Below are 19,387 nucleotides of genomic sequence, written 5' to 3'. Positions count from 1 at the left end.
GTGGGGGCAGATGTATGTGTTCCATGGGAGGCGTACGACCGCTCTGAGTAAACGTGTTCCATCTTCTACCAAGATACAGTGCCTGAACGAGAGTATCCTACGCACTCGCTGCAATATCTGCAAAACAATTGGTGCAAGCTGATCAACCACATCCTTCAGTTGTTGGCAAGCGAAGGCAATTGTCTTTTTAAAGGCCTGTTGCATAGGGACTTACATCAATGTCTGCACATTGTACGCTACAATAGGAAGCTTTGAGTCTTTCATGCAAGAGGCAGAAACATTATGTTCGCCGTACCGTCTACGCAGACAAAAACAATGCAATCAAATGTAATTTGTTCAATGTAATTTGTTCAATCTTTTGGATAGTAGCATCAACGGCAGCCACATACAAACGGTATAAGCAAGACTCAAAACAGCGTGGTTTGGGAGATTGTTATGCAGCCTCTGAATAGTCTACGCTGCTCATAAGAGTTTATCACTGCATTCTTTCCGATGGACAAAGAAATCAACTTACTTTAGCCTAGTAAATAAGAGCAGTTTCCCTTCGATGGAACGATGCGTTATGATTTAATTACTTAAGAACACTAAAAACAAAGTTATCCGCCTACATTGGCAAGTGGAGGCTGCTGCTAGCCCATAGCGTATTATCACAATATATCGAAACGATTGTCATTGATAACAAACGAGACCGAAATCTACCCTAACAAACAGTTTTGCATTGGAAAACGCGTATAAATAATCCCCTTCCTTGAATACCGTCTCAGCGATTCCTTACAAAGAGATATTTTGTACCGTGTCTTAGTAATCAGCTCTCCCTTATTTCGCACCAAAGGCAATTTACGTGATAGAAGCATTGTGGGCTGCAAGAACAGATTAACAACATTTTGTGAGCAAATGTAATAGCCCTAAACACTATTCCTCTATTCATTTTCTTGTGACTGGCTGCTTTTGTTTAGCTGAGAAAGACATTCACTGCTATAAACTATCTGAAAGGTTGAATCATTTCCAAATTTAATATAGTAAAGAAAAGAATTTTTACCTGTCTGATTCATCGGAATGGTAATGGCAAGTGTCCAGTTTCCGTTGGGATTCTCTCCCCAGAACTGAACTGACATGAATGTCCACTTCTGTTGTCCGCTGAACCCTTTGTCGTAACGCCTTTGGGTCATCAGCTTACAATGTGTTCCCGCTGGGGAGACCAGTTCTAGCTCCACATACGCACGCTCACTACTTTGGAAAATGGTATGCACCTGGACGTGTTCTAAATAATTGATTGGGCACGTTCTGTCTACCAAAATTGATCCAGACTTTGTTGTTGACGTTGAATTAAGGACCCTAGTTTTAAGACAAATCCACAACAAATGTAACTTGTTTTGATAAACGCTTTTGTATTTGAAATATATTTTAATGCAGTTGTTTTGATCATTTTGAACTAATTATTTTGGTGGATAATTGTCCCTTAGAATACTACCGTTTCTCTGCAACATCGAGAGAGAGAGAGAAAGAGTGCGAAATAAATGAAATTTTGCATCGTGTGATTGCTTAAGGTTTAGTTAATAAACATTTTAAAAACAAAATTGACTTTCTGGATTTCTCTACTTCACTGATTTTGTTGTTAATTCCTTGCTCATCTGGTAACTTTTAAAAAGTAATAGATAAAAATAAACATATGTATACAGAATAAAACAACAAGCATTGCTGACCCACCAGTATGGCGTGCGGCTGCTGGTATTGAAAATTTCTTGAGGCGGTACGGTCTTCCATGTTTTAGAGTATCTGACCATTGCTTCTGCGTCCATCAGGCCGTAACCGAACATTTGTCCAACTGATAATGTCAAAACCAAAATGAATTATCAAAATAATATTTATTTCTATCTATTATATATATATATATATATATATATATATATATATATATATATATATATATATATATATATATATATATATATATTATAGATTAAGCAAATTTAAAGTATGTTTAATAACGACTTAATCTGAAGGAATATCCCAAATAATAGTACATCGTTGGGAACACATTTCTGAACTTACGAGTGTGAAGGAAACAAACACTCCATGGAATAGGAATGTAATAGCGAATGTTTATCTTCTTTTCAAATTATGTAGCTGTTTTACAGAAACGTTAGATTTAGATGTTATGTAGATACGATTTATGCAAAGATCTATCAACAATGGGTGCATTGGAGAGGACTTTCCTTACTACAACTTGCATGACAGAAATTTAACTAAAGCACTTGCATTAACAAATACGGTTATGGTTATGTGTTTTTGGGGACCATAGCTGCAATTTATTAAAATCAATTAATTGTCGTCATAAAATGCTACAAGCCGGATTTATAGTTTTATCAGTATAAACTTGCATGACGAATGTGTTTGAAACCCAAAATCAATTGTAAATGTCGTTGTATAGATGGATTTATGGACTATAAGTCACCATAATTCATCTAATGTATGTCCTGAAACGCTGGAAATCAAGGTAATTAAAGGATCATACGTATGATCGAACTGCCAGAGTTAGCTGGGAACAAAATTATTTGAAATATTATGAAAACTCGTGCACCGTGTCCCTGGCTGACATCAAGGAAACATTTTGTAAAATTATTCTGTCACACTCAAGCAGATAACATTACTCTTGTAAATTAATGTTGTGGAATGCCGGATATCACTTTGATTCATTAAGAACTTCATACGGTGAAACCCATGACAGTTTTGGTGGTGGTGGTTGTGGTGGGGAATTCTCATTCATTGAACAGAATATCCTGCTGAAACGAAACTCAGGACGATCGGCAATTAATGGGTATGACTTAAAAGTCCAAACTCAGGACGACGGGCAATTAATGGGCAATACTCATGTTAACAAAACTGTGCAATGCTAAATATGAAAAACGGGAGAAGTCTTCTGAACATAAATTCACACGTTAAAACGATGGTTGAAATAAGACATTTCTTGGTTTAAATGTACGCTTCTGAAAACGATGTCAATTGCAAGAAATGATGAATTGTATAAATTAGTTCAATCAAACAATGATCGTCAAATCCATCACGTAATAATAATAATAATAATAATAATAATAATGAGGACTTTGTATAGCGCCTCATCTATAGAAGCTATAAGCGCTTTACAACATTGGACAACATCTATAAGATAAAAAACATATAATAATATTATAACAAAAACGAACACCATGAAATTAGGAAAACATTAAAATATAATAAACATGCTGAGAATATTTCAGGTAGGAAACATTATTAGGTCATTAAGTTTGTTCTTGCAGTCGAAATAAGTGAGTTTTGAGAGCCCACTTGAATGTGATCACTGTGTCTTTGTGTCTAAGTTCAGTGGGCAATTCATTCCACGTTGTGGGCCTTGGTATGCAAAAGAACGCTGTTCATATGATTTTGTTTTCATAGTGGGAATAATGAGTATACGATTGTCAGAAGAAGAGCGTAAGTAACCTGCTGGTGTGTACACATGGGTAAGATCTGATAGGTATGTTGGACTAGATTCCGACAGTGAAACTTAGCACAGAGAACAAATTTTGTGTTTGATTCTGGATCGAATGGCTAGCCAGTGTAGGGTACAGAGCAGCGGGGTGGGGGGGGGAGGGGCTCTGATCGTGGTACTCTAAGCATGATCCGAGCAGATGTGTTTTGAGTTTTTTGAAGTTTCTGGAGTAGATATTGAGATGAACCAGACAGAATTGAGTTACAATAGTCCAGTCTTGAAAGTACTAATGAACACACAAGTGTTTTAGTGACATCAACTGAAATATATATTTAAGAATTGAGCTGATGCGTCTCAGCTCAAGATATGCTCAAGATATGCAGCCTTGCATATGTTCATGACATGTTGGTGCAATGTGAGAGTACTGTCCAGAGTAACACCTAGTTTTCATACTGATTGTGTGAATTTAATGTTGGCGTTGCTGATATTTATTGTTTGAGGTAAAGGATGCGAATGAGAAAGTATTTGTGTTGTAATCAGAATGGCCTCAGTTTTATCATCATTCATCTTCAGCTTGTTACATGTCATCCATGATTTCACATCAGAAATGCACCTCTCTACACCTTGGATGGTAGCTTCAACTTCAGTTGGGTGGCTTGATTTGTATATTTGGGTGTCATCAGCGTACAATTGGTGAGACACTGCATGATGATCTATGACACTTGAGAGCGGATGAATGTACAGAATGAAGAAAATAGGTCCAAGAACAGACCCCTGTGGAACACCACAACATAGATCAACTGGGCTGGAGTGTATTCCATTTGCAGATACAATTTGTGTCCTGTTGACCAAGTAGGACTTGAACCACAGTAAGGCTGTATCATGGATGAAAAATATTGGGCGAATCCCTTATCTGGTTAAATGGTAGCATTTATCTTAAAATCTGTTTTTAGCTTTACATTATTCAAATGTACAAATTAACTGAACATCTTCACATTTGATATATTGTTTGTCATTTTGAAAATGTTAGCTTTAGTACACTGAAAAGCAGAAAAACACCACCTTGTTGGAAATGATATGAAAGCTAAAATATGACGTTATTAACGTCATGACACCTTCTAAGCGCTGTCATTGAGGTATTAACTCTTTCCTCTTACCAAATAATGACAAAATAAACCTGTTCTTGAAATTGTAATTAAATAATACATGTCTTGTGAAAGATGTTAATCAATTACACGAAACTAATAACAGACCTTAAGAACTCTTCCGTATCTACAACATGCCGCAGGCTCGATAAGGGAACACTGAGTCGTACTGAATACATTAACTAACCAAATTTAACCTTAGTTTCAACCTGTACAAGGTTGATTATTATTTTTAACATGCTCGTTAAGTAGTTATTTTCCGAGCTTTTGTATATAATGATATGAACATGGGGACTGAATTTCAACGAACAGTGTCAAACAGAAATGAAATATAATATAAATAGTTTATCATGATTTTGGACTGCTTAAATGCTAAGCTATGCAAGAGTTTTAATGTCTGTATTCGGTAAGTTTCTCCTGCATTCCAACAGGTTGTGTCCTCAAATTTTACACATTCTATGAATCTGTACCTCTATGTTTACAACTTATGTTAGACTATTATTCTTGGATTTTAGAAGTCTCTATCACACAATATATGTTTTCTTGTTCGCTTATTTCGTTTTCATTGTGTGTGCTATGGGAGTGGTTGATTAGTATTGCTAATTGTTCTAATTCATTCCTGGTTTTGTCATATTTTTTAAATTAATCAAAAATTATTTATATCCTTGTATTAATATGGAAATCAGTCTTACCATAGTTTCCGGCTCCATTCAATGTAAAACCGTAACCTTCAGCTTCCTTCAAATTTTGATACTTGGCTGTTTTTACTATCAAGTGTTGAATATCCCTCCATGTTAGGTTTGGACTGAAACCATATATGTTGTAAGCAAATTAGATGTGTTTCTAAAGCTCTATAGTTTGTGAAATAGATGAAATGTTAGTTTGAACTGGTATATAATCAGTTAAGACATATGTTCCGGATTAATATAATATAATGGTAATAAGATATACGTGTTAGATTGTCGCCCCATTTGTTTGATGAAAAGGTTCTCTGCACCTAAATTAATTTCCAGAAGCCTATATTCATATGACTAATTACACATGTTTGTTAACAACCTATTATTGGCGTACCAAGTTGCTATTAAAACGAGGATCTGCAGAATCTCTGTCAGTTAAATCAATGTTTGTTTCTAGGTACGTATGCATGTGCGAGTATGGATTGACATATTTGTTTGTTAATTTATGTGGTTTAGCATTATATACCTTCTGTAATATTCTATTAATGCCAGTGCATTGTATAGTATGGTGTAAGCTTTATCATGTTGGCAATTGACAAAACGATATGTTAAAGTTGATTATAGTGAAAGTTGTTTTAAATTTTTAAAAAAAGATACAAAAATGTGAGTACCCGGCAAGCAATGACCGTGCGATGTAGATATGCACTATATTAAATAGTCATGTAAGGTTGCTTGCATTGCACACATTTAAAGCTAAATTGCGTCAGGAAAAACACATATATAAATCAGTAATTAAAGCATGTTTGAATATAACTTCAAGTATTAAGTGTACTGTTAAACTGATAAAATCATTTGCTATACAGTTACACAATTGTTAACTTACTTCGCTTGTAGGGCTAGAGCCACTATTCCTGCAGCTTGGGGAGCCGAGAAGGATGTTCCCTCTATACCTCCATTGCACAAATCTGCATTGGATGTCGTGAACTATGCAGATATTAAGGAACACTTTAATTATAATAACCGAGAAAATATAAATACACCATACGGTAACGGAGCATTTTCCCAACATTTTGACCGAACTACCTCATCGTAAAAGGAAACAATGATTGGAGAGAAACTTTGAATATACGCTTGGCGGAAAAACCTGAACAGTTTAGATCTACAGAAACAAGTTAAATAAAGAACAAATGGGGTTGTAAGAAAATATAATATGTACAGCATAATTGTATTGATGTAGTTTTCTACCTGAGATATATCACAGCTCTGCCAACTTCCATGTTTTAAATATTCAGCACGAAACTACACATATTTTACCACAAATATATTGTATAAACCCAAAACAAATGCAGACACATGTGTAAACAAGATATTGGATACAAATAACCCCTTGATCCATGATAGGGCAACATACCAAATAGGGACGAGAAAGAGATAACGGATGACTGAATAAAATATACTGACCCAGATCCTATTAAAGATATTGTTACCGTAACATCGGCGAGTACTGTGACTTAAATACATCATCGCTATGGCGTGAAGACGTGAGTACTTGTTCACTCCTATGCATTGGTAAAGTGTTGTGTGAAAATAGTTTTGACATGGCTTGAATCTTGTCGTTTTTGGTTGAGGTCCATAAACAAACTTTATATTGCTTGTTATAAGGACAGTGTCTTGAATAGTAGGAACTAGTACCAATCACTATAATGCAACGTATGTACTACTAGCAGTAACAATTAGTCACGATATCTAATTTAGGCGGTATTCATTTCAACTCATATGGATAAATGCGTTGGAAAAAGAATAAACCGAACCCTAGAAGAACCTCGGTATAACCAGAGCTAACTGGACAGTACATTAAAAATCTTATATATAAGCATCGCTGTAAAGTGTTGATATAATGTCAGACAACTTCTAATGATTGCTAATTATATTAATGATTTAAAGTTGTTTATGATATTTTATTTAACACTTTGACCATGCATACCATACTTTTCTGATGTTTGTCGCCACTATAAGTGACGGCCAAGGCTGGCGGACAAACTTCGGTGTACCACGCGGGTTGGCCATTTGCATTAACACTTGATATGGTCACTGTATATATACTGTTGGCATAACCATCTGCGTTACAGTTGTCCGTTGTTCCGCCATTTCCAGCTGCCCATACATAAATAACACCTTTTCTTCCTCGGCCCTTTTGATTGGATACAATATGAAAAGAATGGCATGAATATCGGCAACAATACAGCTGGTACGAAGTAAAGATGCTGTTTCATCCTAATGTTATTAGTCATAACGAAGCAGCAGACTACACCAACAGAAGCCTTCTTTTATAGAAACGATCTGACAGAAGTAAATCAAATGTTTTTGACTGTTAGTTTTACTTGCTATGTAAAATATACTCGTGCAAATTTTAAATTAAAAATACAAATCGATAATTATCGATAATCTCTTCCTCCTCCATTACATTGATCGATACACGTTCATTATCACAATGTCTCACATGTGTTTCCTTTGACATATATATAAATAAGACATTAAGGTTTTCGGTTAGGTTTGGATAAACCATAAGTTCATATCACACTTTGAATGTGCAAATGTCGTTAAATTATAGTACCACGAGAATATATGGTGTTGAACATACATAAGTTACACCTAGTTCAAAGGCTGCCACAGTTAAATCCCCAGGCGCAAAGTACCCGTATGATTCTGGAGGGCCCCAGCTGTTGGATGATATATCAGTGATGTTGTATCCGTGTGCTATCGCCTGCCCTTCAGCAATGTCGGTTGTGTAACTGTTGCTGATAAGACGAATGCCTGAAAGATTTCACAGTCAAACCCTTCTCAATATGCAAATTATCAGAACTATGTTCCATTGGTCAAGTTGTTATTTTCTAAGTATAATATTTGCAGACATGCAGTAAAACTATAAACTGCATAGAGGAAAGCAATTTCTTATAATTAGTTTTCGATATTGTGTCGAAACATTCGTTAAGAACACAACATTTTTGCACCAACTGTTAAACCTAGTGATCAATTCTTCTCTGCTGGTTCCTTTCATGACATGCAGATTGTATTGTATGCTAGATTCATCTGCAGCCGGTTTTTCAATGACCATGATACGGTCTTAGCAAAGCCTTGAATCTGTCCGTCCAGCTGGAATAATACAGATGACAAAAACTATTTGATACAAAACTCACAATCAAATGGTGAGAAAAATATGTCTTAATTATATGTGATAAGTGCACGTACATTACATTAAAGCTTTTCAACTGCATTACATGGCTCAGTTGTCATATTTCCAAGAGACAGAAAATGCTTCGGCATTAATTGCCAAAATACTATAAGCCAGAAAATATATTCCACCATTTTAATTTTGCATTTCTTTCCCAGATAATGTTTGATCAATGCTATATATAATACGAATTTATCGATAGATGTTGTTACAAATTTTAATTTTTGTATTTTTTTGTTGTCACCATGTTTCTTTCATTTTAACGCGCTGTTCAGATTCATATAAAATAATAATATTCGTTCTGAATAACACATTATTCGTGTGATATATCCAGACAATGATATTAAACAGCCTATGTGATATATCCAGACAATGATATTAAACATTATTCGTGTGATATATCCAGACAATGATATTAAACAGCCTGTTTGAAGTTAGTCATTCACGTGTGGTTTGTGGTGAATAATAATACCTATAAGGGTTGAACTGTATGCCACGCCCACAATGCAGTTGCCATTGTCTCTTTCCGCTGCAATAAACCCTGCGACATTCGTCCCGTGCCTTAATAATGATAATAATAATAATAATAATAACAATAATAATATTACTACTACTAATAATAATGATAAATATCATAGAACTATTATAATGATGACGGATCCTTGATTGGAATGGCTTTGATTCACACCTGCAATGCCGAACAATGTGGATCCACGACCCTGTGCTAGTGATGATGATGATCATGATGACGATAATGATCATGATGTTATTGATTGAAACTAGTATAACAGTCATGCATGGAAATGTTATGTTATCATATAGTGAAATGATGATGCCATGATTCCAATCAAGTAGAAACTATTACAACTTATATCAATATTACCTATTTGTATTTCAAAGTGGTCTTAGCTGTGTGGTATAGTCTCCTCTTGAACATGGTTGAATTATATGTACATTGACTTGTTCGCACTTTACTCGAATATAAACAATTTATGAACGAATGGAAATAGTTGAATGTATATAATATGCTTATGTATGTTTGGAATTAGATAGTTAAGCAATACAAACTAACTTTTGGAATATTCAGATAAATTTAAAGTAAACAAACTGAGAAAGAAAATAAGAGTTCAAAACAGTGTGAATGCTACTAAGGAAATACATTAATAATTTCAGAAGAGTCCATGTTTATATTATAAATGTAGTCCCATTGATTAACGCAAACATATACAAGACTACTTTTGCGTAGGATCCTTTACATTATGTCGACTTTGGTCACTTCCAGACAACATATGGCCATCAACGCAGCTATCATTGACTATGGCATTTTATCGACTCCACATATCCATTGTAATTGTACTTTCTCTTTTTCTAAATTTCTTGATATGTGCATGGAATATGGAATCCATTTTTAACTGCGGCCGGAAAATTCTGGTATTGTTTAATTATCTTGTTTCCTTTTAACAGATTAGGTAAGCAACGTCAACAGACTGGTCTGGAGAATTCAATTTTTGAAAGGTTTAAAATCGATTCGACGTGTGTGTTTCTGCCGCTGTATTCTATTCATCTAATATTCCTAACACATATTTAGTACAAATTATAAACAAAACATGTAGATCAGCAATTGTGTAGCTTGTTTCGTAACTCTCCAGTTGTGATGAATATTCAATATTTTACTTTTACCTGTCTTGTCCATGGGGATGGGATATAATTGTCAAGGAACTGTGTGCAATTATGAACTATTGCTTTTTATGTAAATATAGGACTAGTCCGGTCAGAAGCTTGGCTCTGATGCAGACAGTATTGTCCATTATGTAAAAGTCAGTTCTATTAAACTAATCCTGAGGCGCACCGTTTTGGTAACTCATGCAAGTGACCTATGTTAGCCCTTGTGACCAATCACCAACATTCTTCGAGGTGAATGCCTGACTGCAGTGTTCTCGTATCGCGGTTAGCAATAACTAATTATGGGTCGATTATTTCATTACAAGTAGATAGCGTTACGGCTTGCCAACATGTTATTTCCTTCATATCAGGACGTTGTCTCCTTGATGTCATTTTGTGTCCATTAGTATAATCACACTACCTATTAGTATTTCGTTTTGATAGATGATTTGGTACCTTTCCCTACTTTAAAAATAACAAGCATCAATTGGAGTCATACTTTATCCTAATACGTAATTAGGTATAAATTAAGACAAAACTGTATAATAAATGGTGGGAATTGCTTAATTGTGCTATAATCATGTCAAATTAGTGTCGCAGATATATTTCATTTCCGGACTTTGGTATAATGTAGTCCTGTAGATTTACTTCAACATAAAAACAACATAAGCGTTTAAATTATGTCTTGCATGTGTACATTAACCATTGTACGAACACTAAAATGCGCAAACGAGTATGAAAAATATATTGCACGTTTGAGAGATATTTAAGGAACTCAGGGGCGTTTGACTGAGAAAAAATACATACGTAAACCAAACGTGATGCTAACTATAAGCCATGTATAACATTGATAAATGCATGGTGGGTTCATATGTTGCAGTTTTATTTATATTTATTTGTTTTCGTTTCTTTGAGAGAGAGCGTCTGTCGGGTTTGTTCAGCAGACACGAGGAAATGTCCTGTTTTGGGTACTTCTTTGTTATCGTATTTCGTAAAATGAAATATGTTACTTATTTGGTGATGTTGACATGACATTTTCGTTAAGCTAACGATTCTAGAATATTATGTTTACTTTCATGTAGCTTTAGCCAACTACCTGAGATTCTAATGGAGACAGCTAAACATGTCTTACTTCAACATGTGTCAGGATACATGGACTTCAATATTAAAGAGATCTGGTCAGTCAATAAAAGTTGACGTACTTTTCCAACGACACTGGCTGATTTCTTTGAAATATACGCCATATATATATATATATATATATATATATATATATATATATATATATATATATATATATATATATATATATATATAGTGTGTGAGTGTATCGCTAATTTGCAAGATAAAATGTATGCGTAATTGCTTTTCTACAATTCTACGTCAACATTAGTTATGCAAAAACGCACATATACACGTGCACACGAACAAACACGCGTTATTATTTTCGAATTACTCTGATAATTTAGTTTATCCACTTTAAATTACAAAAAAAAAGGCTAAAGAGAAATATTAACTGTTTCGTATTCATTGACTAATAAATTTTGTTTGGTTACTGACTGGACCGAGGGTGCTTGCAATTTACAATGGGAGCACAGTCCATGCCATATATTACGAAATGCAGTTATATGCAGTCAAATGATTTGTTTAAGTATTTAGCCAATGGAAAGAGTTTTCAGGATGCTTAATAATTATAACGTACAAATGCTACATACAATGAAAATAAATGAGTGTATTAAGAGGAGAGAAGAACTATCGAGAATTGAAATTAAAAACTATGATTAAAGGTGGTCTTTATGATCTGTAAAGCTATAAGAAAAGAATATTATTCAGACTGCAAAGTATGTACTTAAAAACGTTTCTTAAATTCCAAGATGTATTTCCGTGCAAGCACACTTAAGCAAGAGCAATACTGCAATAAATATTTGCCCGCCATTTTGAATCTTCATCTGTATAAGTGTAATACTCACCCAAAGTTAAACGGCGCATTAGGATCTGAATCATTATCTACAAAGTCGTAATGGCCATCGAACTGTAAAAAATGGCGCATGATTAGAATTCGCATATCATCATCACCTTGTTGATAAACTACTCACGTAGTTCTGAAACAAGATCTTCAATGTACTCTTATATAATAAGGAAACGAAGGAAATGCAGTATCATAACACTCAATTTCGTATATTGGAATATCGATTCATAGTATACCATATTATGTAACAAAACGCCGTAATACATTTAATATGGTTCATACCGTTCAACACAGAACCGTATTATTTATCAATTAGTTCCTACAATAAGCTTCATTTTACTGTAAATTTACATTAGTGTAAAGGAAACTCAATTCAATAAATCTCATATCAGCATATAGACAATCATACACACTGTACTGCAAAGCAAAATTCAGTTTATCTGCTTCCAAGAATGATGTTCAAGCATGGGCTAATTTAAAATTTGGTGAATGTCTGACCTGATCTATATTACAAGATTATATACATTATTCAGATTTGAGGACGACGTGAGAGATATTATAGTTAAGTTTTCGCGTTAAGTTGATGATGAAGACTTACCCTAACATTTGCATCCAGATCGCTGTGGTCCGTTTGCAGTCCTTCGTCTACGACAGACACAATAATTCCACTTCCGTTATAACCACTTTGCCAGGCTTCCACGATCTTCATGGTCGGAGACACGTCCCCATTCTAAATAATAATAATAATAATAATAATAATAATAATAATAATAATAATAATAACAATAATAATAATGTTAATAATAATAATAATAATAATGAGAAGAAAAACAAGAATAAGAATAATATAAACAAAGAATGATTATGAAACTGGCCTTTTTCAGCACAGATTATGACTTAAGAAAAATGTTTTACATAAGCTCAAACAAATAATTCTCTCAATTTGTTTTCATGTGGGTTTTGTATTCTTTTTTGATTCTTTGACAACACTGGCAAACATCACATTGTTTTGCGTCTCAGCCGTAATAACACATATCAATGGACCTATTTTCTTGACCTTATAGTGCCTTTCTTAACCGGATGTAATATTAAAAATGGTAGAATGATATAAACTTACAATCTGCCACATGTTAGACCACTGTGTGTCATTGGTACGGAATGATCTCACGTGTCTCTCTAGCAGCTCTACTTTATTGGAGTGAAAAACCTGACGTCAAAGAATATACGTGTATATTACATGTCTTTTCAACAGTTAAATATTAGTAGTATGGAAAGTGAAACAAACAACGGGATATAATCATCTTAAATGTAATTCTACTGGCTAAAGGTTGCTACCAAGGACAATCTGACATAAACAGAAACATAACATTACATTCGTGAGGAAATGTTTATGGTCAGTAATCCTTTTACTTGTTTACTTGTAAGAGAGCTATTACGGAATATAATTAAGGAATGCAAAGTAAATAATTATAATGAATTCCTGTGAGACTTCTGTCTGGAATGCCGCGACGTAACACGATATTAGATACGTTATCATATTTCATATTTCTTTGTTGCGAAGTAAGAGACAGGCAGTGTTAACTCTGATTCGCTACATTATTGTCATCTTTCACAATCAATAATGTCATGTCATATAACATTCAGTAATGTAATAAAATAATCAATAATGTAAAAAAGCAAACATATAATCGCTTCAAAGTAAAACTATTAAATATCGTTAAACCTTTATTATTAATTTATTAAGTTAATTACACTTATTTACAACAAGCACAGTGTATACCTTGTATGGTAATTGCGATTTTGTGTTTGTTATGTTTTCGTTTTTGATGTCATCGTTTGTGACTTTGTTCTCTTGGACAAGGAATATTTCGATTTCCAAAGACCTTTCTACTTTAATTTGTAAGGATAATGTCATGTAAATTAGTTTAAGACACCCATGCCAGAAAAAAATATGTTATCACAAACCCTAACAAGAAAACGTCCGTCTGTGTTAACGTTATTTACGTTTTGAGATGTTGGTATCAAAATTGACTATAATAATAATAATAATAATAATAATAATAATAATGACAATAATAATAATAAAGTAGCATATATAAACCCACATTGTGCCTCTTTCTGAAGGTTTGAACGTCCTCTGTGATTTCTTCCTCGACTGAATGTAAACTCTTTGAGTGGAGTCCGGTCGTTTTTCTCTTTGACCTTGCTACAAGGAGAGACTTTTTAGGTAGGAAGAACTGAAATAATATGTTAGCATTATATACACAACAACGATAGAAAAACATTTTCAATAGCAAAAGGTACAAACTCGTGCTGGCGTGTAGAAGTTGCATTAGAAGTGTGTACTATTCTGTTTTAAAAAAAAGTGTGAAAACGTGCACGCAGATTTTAGCTTGGGCCGAACGTACTAAGTGGAAACAAGTATGGCGTGTTCGGGTGCATTTTGCATCGGTTGGTCGATATCGGTTGCACAGCATCTGTGTGGTCAAACAAAGCCACTGTGATAGGGTGTATCTATACAATCAAATCTCATCAAGCATTGATCGTTGAAAGGTATTTTGCCTTCGATGTGCATAATATTGATTTCGTACGCAAGAGGATGTCTGTTGAAAAACAGTTAGTAGTCGTAAGACAATGTCCAACTAAACCATTGATAGGTCACTCACGTTATAAGTATGCTATGCCAAATTAAACCCCATTTATTATTGCTTACTAGCAAAGGTAAAGGATTCGTGGTCAATACTATTTATCCATACCAATATGTGAGCCTAGACACGGACGTTGTTTTCTTTAATCTGCAGTAAAGAATTTTATGATTTTTCCATGATTGACGTTAGCTGTTTAAAGAATTTAAATGAATAGCATAATGCATCACAAAGTAATCGCTCGCGTGCTTTCTAACAGTATATTATGCATAATAAAGTTTTGCCTTGATAACATATATTTATTAATTTCACTTGTATCATCAAGATTGCATAACAACCAAGCAAACAAGACTCATTCAAGTCGTATGCTGCTAATGTACGTAAGTTTTATCTTTGATACATTTTACATGAATTTCAAGAGGGCGGCGCTTTATAAATTACATGTCCTAACGTTTACAATTATCACTTGAAGCCAGTCGTATTTTGTTTAAGGTGGGCGGGGCTGGTCAATTTCAGTTTTAAGGACCAGTTTTATTTTAACAACTTATTGAATGAACAAACAATTTGAATTTGCGTGTCGGAAAATTATGTTACACTTCAGACAGATGCAAATACAGAAAGAAGAGTAGTGGTAGTCCATAGAATCAAATTATTCCATCTTGATCATTTATGGTACATTTTAATGCACACTGTAACATATCTACGTTTAATTACATGGGTGTGCAAAATCCACAGAAGCCGAGAAAAATCGGAAGGTCAAGGATCATAGGCGTAAGGAATTCTTGTGAACTTTCGCGTTTTATTCACAACAGCTTCTTGATGACTTGGTAATGGCTTTCACTAAGACTGGCCGGGCTCATATTTATGAGAGCAATGACAACCAAATAGTCAAAAGGAAAGATATTGCGAGACAGAGAGAGAGTTCACAAAAATTGGGGTGGGGGTGGGGGTCTGAGATGCAGGGAGAACGAAAGAGAATATATCACACATTCTGGGAACGAACAAACTTCCATTTCCTTCCAAACAAATATCGCATATTATACTGTAGCAAACATACCGACTCATCCTATGAAGAACATATAAGCCTACTCGTAGACGATGTTTCCCCTACCCGTGTTAAATTCCCCTTGCTTTTATAATAGTATTATCCTTTTTAACTAGAATAAAGTCTTGTCCATATTTGGATACTCCACATTGATTATAGGTCATATATACAAGATGTTACATTCTATCTGTTTTTCCCTTTATGCAATGTAGTAGTTTTGGGTCTGAAGTTCATACATATTACTGAATCGAATACGTAGGTTATGGTAAGGAATTGTAGAAGAGACAGACCAAACTGAACCTTTTTTTCATCTTCTGAAGTAATATTTTCCACGAATGCAAATAAATTTGACAGAATGTGTCCAAGTCCCTTGTATAAATAGCTCATGAACGATAACACATTTTCTAGGCACAACTCATTTATGGATTGCACTTGAACCAACAACGTTTCTTACAATGTCGGATATGAACATCATACATATATTCAGTGTCATGTTCGACAGGAATATTGTTAGGTTACTGCAAAGTTTATGCTATTAGTACTGATTGAAGGACACTTTTGAATCTTGAAAGTATGACAATGCGTCCATTTAGAGAAACACCGAGATACTACCTTTATATGGGAGCCCCAGTGTATTTTTGTTAACATAGTAGATATAATTTTATTTTTTGGGAAAGGCCGCCGGCATATCGATAATATAAGTAAATGTGTCCGTCAATCGAACAGCATGTGAACATAACTTTATGTTCATTTTGCACATCCTATATTTCTATTTCTAAAGAAAAGGGTTCATTACCATATACTATTAATTTAATTTCCATACCTGCATATGCCGTATACTTGATATGTTGTTCTGTTTAAAGGACACATGGCAGACGAAGGATTAGAGAGCCGAGAAAGACCTGTGCAAACGTACACCTATCGATATTATTGACACATTGTTGTCGTGAGGGCAGAATAGGGTGAATCTCTTGGCTGACATATAAAAAAGCCAATTTCCAGGTAAGCCTGCTTGGCAATGATTAAATATCACATTACTGGTCGTAAATGTTGTAGATCTGTGCTACACGGTGGCGTTCTAACCGTTATATTTAGTATGGTTTGTAAACAATCTACATACATTATTATGGGTTTTCAAAGTTTCGTTTTGATAATTGTGATGTCTTAGATAGTGATGTGCTCAAAATGGACTTTGTTGAAATAATATAATCCTTCTTGGATAATCGGAAGGATTCTAAGGATCTGGGTATTTTTTAAAATGACTTTTCTTTTAATTTTTTAGCGATGGACTCATGTAATCATGCCACGCTTGGTTCTGTTTACCTCCTGAGGAGGGTTGAAATGATAAATGAAAATAAACTGATGTTGACAAAATAGATTGTAAGCCAGGAAGAAACTTAGTTCGATCGTTATCTTTGTTTTGCTTTGAACTCTGTTATAAGGAATACTTTCTTTTTCTGTTTTCCACAATCCATTGCCATATATAAGTAAGATTTTATCATGGAAAAGCAGTAGTGATCTGTACTAATAGTATTGTAAGGCGATTCCAGTTATGAGATACGATTTTCATGATATTGTAACAAAGTTGGGACAGCTGATAAAGGAATACATGAACCATCGTTCTACGGTGTGAACTTTTTTCTGATTTCCTAAATGAACCACAAGGAAAGTGCGAATCGATAGATCAATATATCCGAAAAAGCAACATGACGTCTTCAGCCGTCACTGCGACCTTCATAATCTTGTCAATCAGCGCCAATGATTTCTATTAATCTGATGTTATCTATTTCAGTGCAATTTTGGGTATACATTTTCAATGCTTTAAATTAATCGGACAGTATCTATTCACTAAAAGTAATTATACATTTGGCATAAAATATTATTTCAGTATTCAAAAGGAAAGCTACAAGCTAATTAAAACAGAAAGCATGTTTTAAGATAATGAAGTTTGGTCATATTACATACGAAAGATACAAACTGCGTACGTTGCAAAATATGAAACTTTAGACGGCATGATACGGGTCATTTGAAGCTTAATATTTGTCAGGTATTTGTATTGGTTTATCCAAAAAATGAGTTGAAAATTTGTTTTCAATGTATATTCGTGTGTCATCCCTACCATCTCCTACCATCCTGCTAATTATGAATATTGTAGAGGGATAGTTAAATGACGAAGGGAGATAAAAATGGAGTTACACTTATATGTGTGTGTGTGTGTGTGTGTGTGTGTGTCAGCTTAAATAGCTAGTAAAGAATGCAAAAATACATTTAATGACACTTATTAAGAAATTGACGGAACATGTCTACTATGGTACCACATATGGCAATCAGTAGGTATGTCAGTATATCTCACTCCGTCTGGCTGTTTCAGAACAATAAATTCATGTAAGGTTGTTTATAGACGTCCATGAGAGGAATCAGACTCCTTAAAGAGCCACCGATCCATGGGTAAATTTATGAGATTCGTTTCAAGTTTTGTGTTGATTTACGTTTCGTATGTGGAGATTGTCATTCTCCTCTTCGTATCTTCATAGTTATCGCCACTCTTTTTCTTTTTTCACTCTTTCTCTCTTTATCTCTATTTCTTTTTGGGTCTTTCAGTCCGTCTGTGTCTCTACTGACGGTTTTTCATTTCCCCCAATAACAATACCTCTTGACACCCTATGTTTTATAAGATTAATGAGAGATAAAGAAACGGATGGAAGTATTATAGTTTCATTTATGAAAATAAGAAAGCGAATGAGTCCTACCGACTGTTCCTCCACCTCATAATATTTTTCTCTCAGCTCCTGAAATACATCTTCCTTCGCCTTCTCCTCGACCACCACATATATGTCAAACTTTTGGGCTCCGCAGGTAAGGTGGCGCTGTCCAATGCAACTTAGCATCCACAGAAGAAGAAACACCTGTGTGAACATGAGAATCGATGATGGTCAGTATAAGATATGCTACATACATCCAGCAATATATATGGCATGTCCATAATCAGTCTCAGAATCTCTGTTCTTAACTTAGTTTCCCCACCTTGAAATATACTGTTCGAAACATGAATGTAATCTTGTCACATTTATACCCGCATGACGTAATGTATTAAACAACCCATTTCCACTCCCAGAAGTTGAGCATGTTACACTTTAGGTCAAGCTCACTGATAACGCTGAATTGCACTGATCGATAACATTTTAGACCTGAAACAGTTAATATTTCATTTCGTTGTTTCTGCGCTATTGTTCTGAGACCTCAAGTAGACTTTGAACACACACACACACACACACACACACACACACATATATATATATATATATATATATATATATATATATATATATATATATATATATATATATATATTGACAGAGAGCGATAGATGGAGTGGGTGGGAATATATAAAGATGCATGCATGTCTATATTGATAAATAAACAGTTTGATGGTCCTTAATGATAGCGCACTTTCTTGTGGAGACTACGATACTCTATGTGCAAAAATTGGAATTTTCGTAAAATTTCATTACCCGATTTTTATATGTCTTTTAATATGAGTGCACA

The 19,387-nt window shown here is 34.4% G+C and overlaps 1 protein-coding gene across 1 annotated transcript in view; it reads right to left on the bottom strand.

Annotated features, from left to right (window-relative positions):
- The window catches only part of LOC149800377 (uncharacterized), a 65,524-nt gene extending 46,632 nt beyond the window's left edge, over positions 1-18,892 (bottom strand). Inside the window, exons 1-12 of the mRNA XM_089960023.1 lie at positions 18,592-18,892; positions 14,257-14,388; positions 13,269-13,358; positions 12,750-12,881; positions 12,153-12,214; positions 8,993-9,081; positions 7,930-8,102; positions 7,273-7,479; positions 6,172-6,272; positions 5,304-5,416; positions 1,708-1,825; positions 1,040-1,335 (exon numbers count right to left, since the gene is read on the bottom strand). Coding sequence (XP_089816149.1) covers positions 1,040-1,335; positions 1,708-1,825; positions 5,304-5,416; positions 6,172-6,272; positions 7,273-7,479; positions 7,930-8,102; positions 8,993-9,081; positions 12,153-12,214; positions 12,750-12,881; positions 13,269-13,358; positions 14,257-14,388; positions 18,592-18,759 — 1,681 coding nt within the window. The 5' untranslated portion in view covers positions 18,760-18,892. The remainder of the gene's footprint in view (positions 1-1,039; positions 1,336-1,707; positions 1,826-5,303; positions 5,417-6,171; positions 6,273-7,272; positions 7,480-7,929; positions 8,103-8,992; positions 9,082-12,152; positions 12,215-12,749; positions 12,882-13,268; positions 13,359-14,256; positions 14,389-18,591) is intronic.
- Between the last annotated feature and the right edge of the window lie 495 nt (positions 18,893-19,387).

The sequence above is a fragment of the Sinohyriopsis cumingii genome, chromosome 5 (genome assembly GCF_028554795.1).
Source record: "Sinohyriopsis cumingii isolate HCF-2022 chromosome 5, ASM2855479v2, whole genome shotgun sequence".
Lineage (NCBI taxonomy): Eukaryota > Metazoa > Mollusca > Bivalvia > Unionida > Unionidae > Sinohyriopsis > Sinohyriopsis cumingii.
This window is presented reverse-complemented; position numbering and strand designations above follow the sequence as displayed.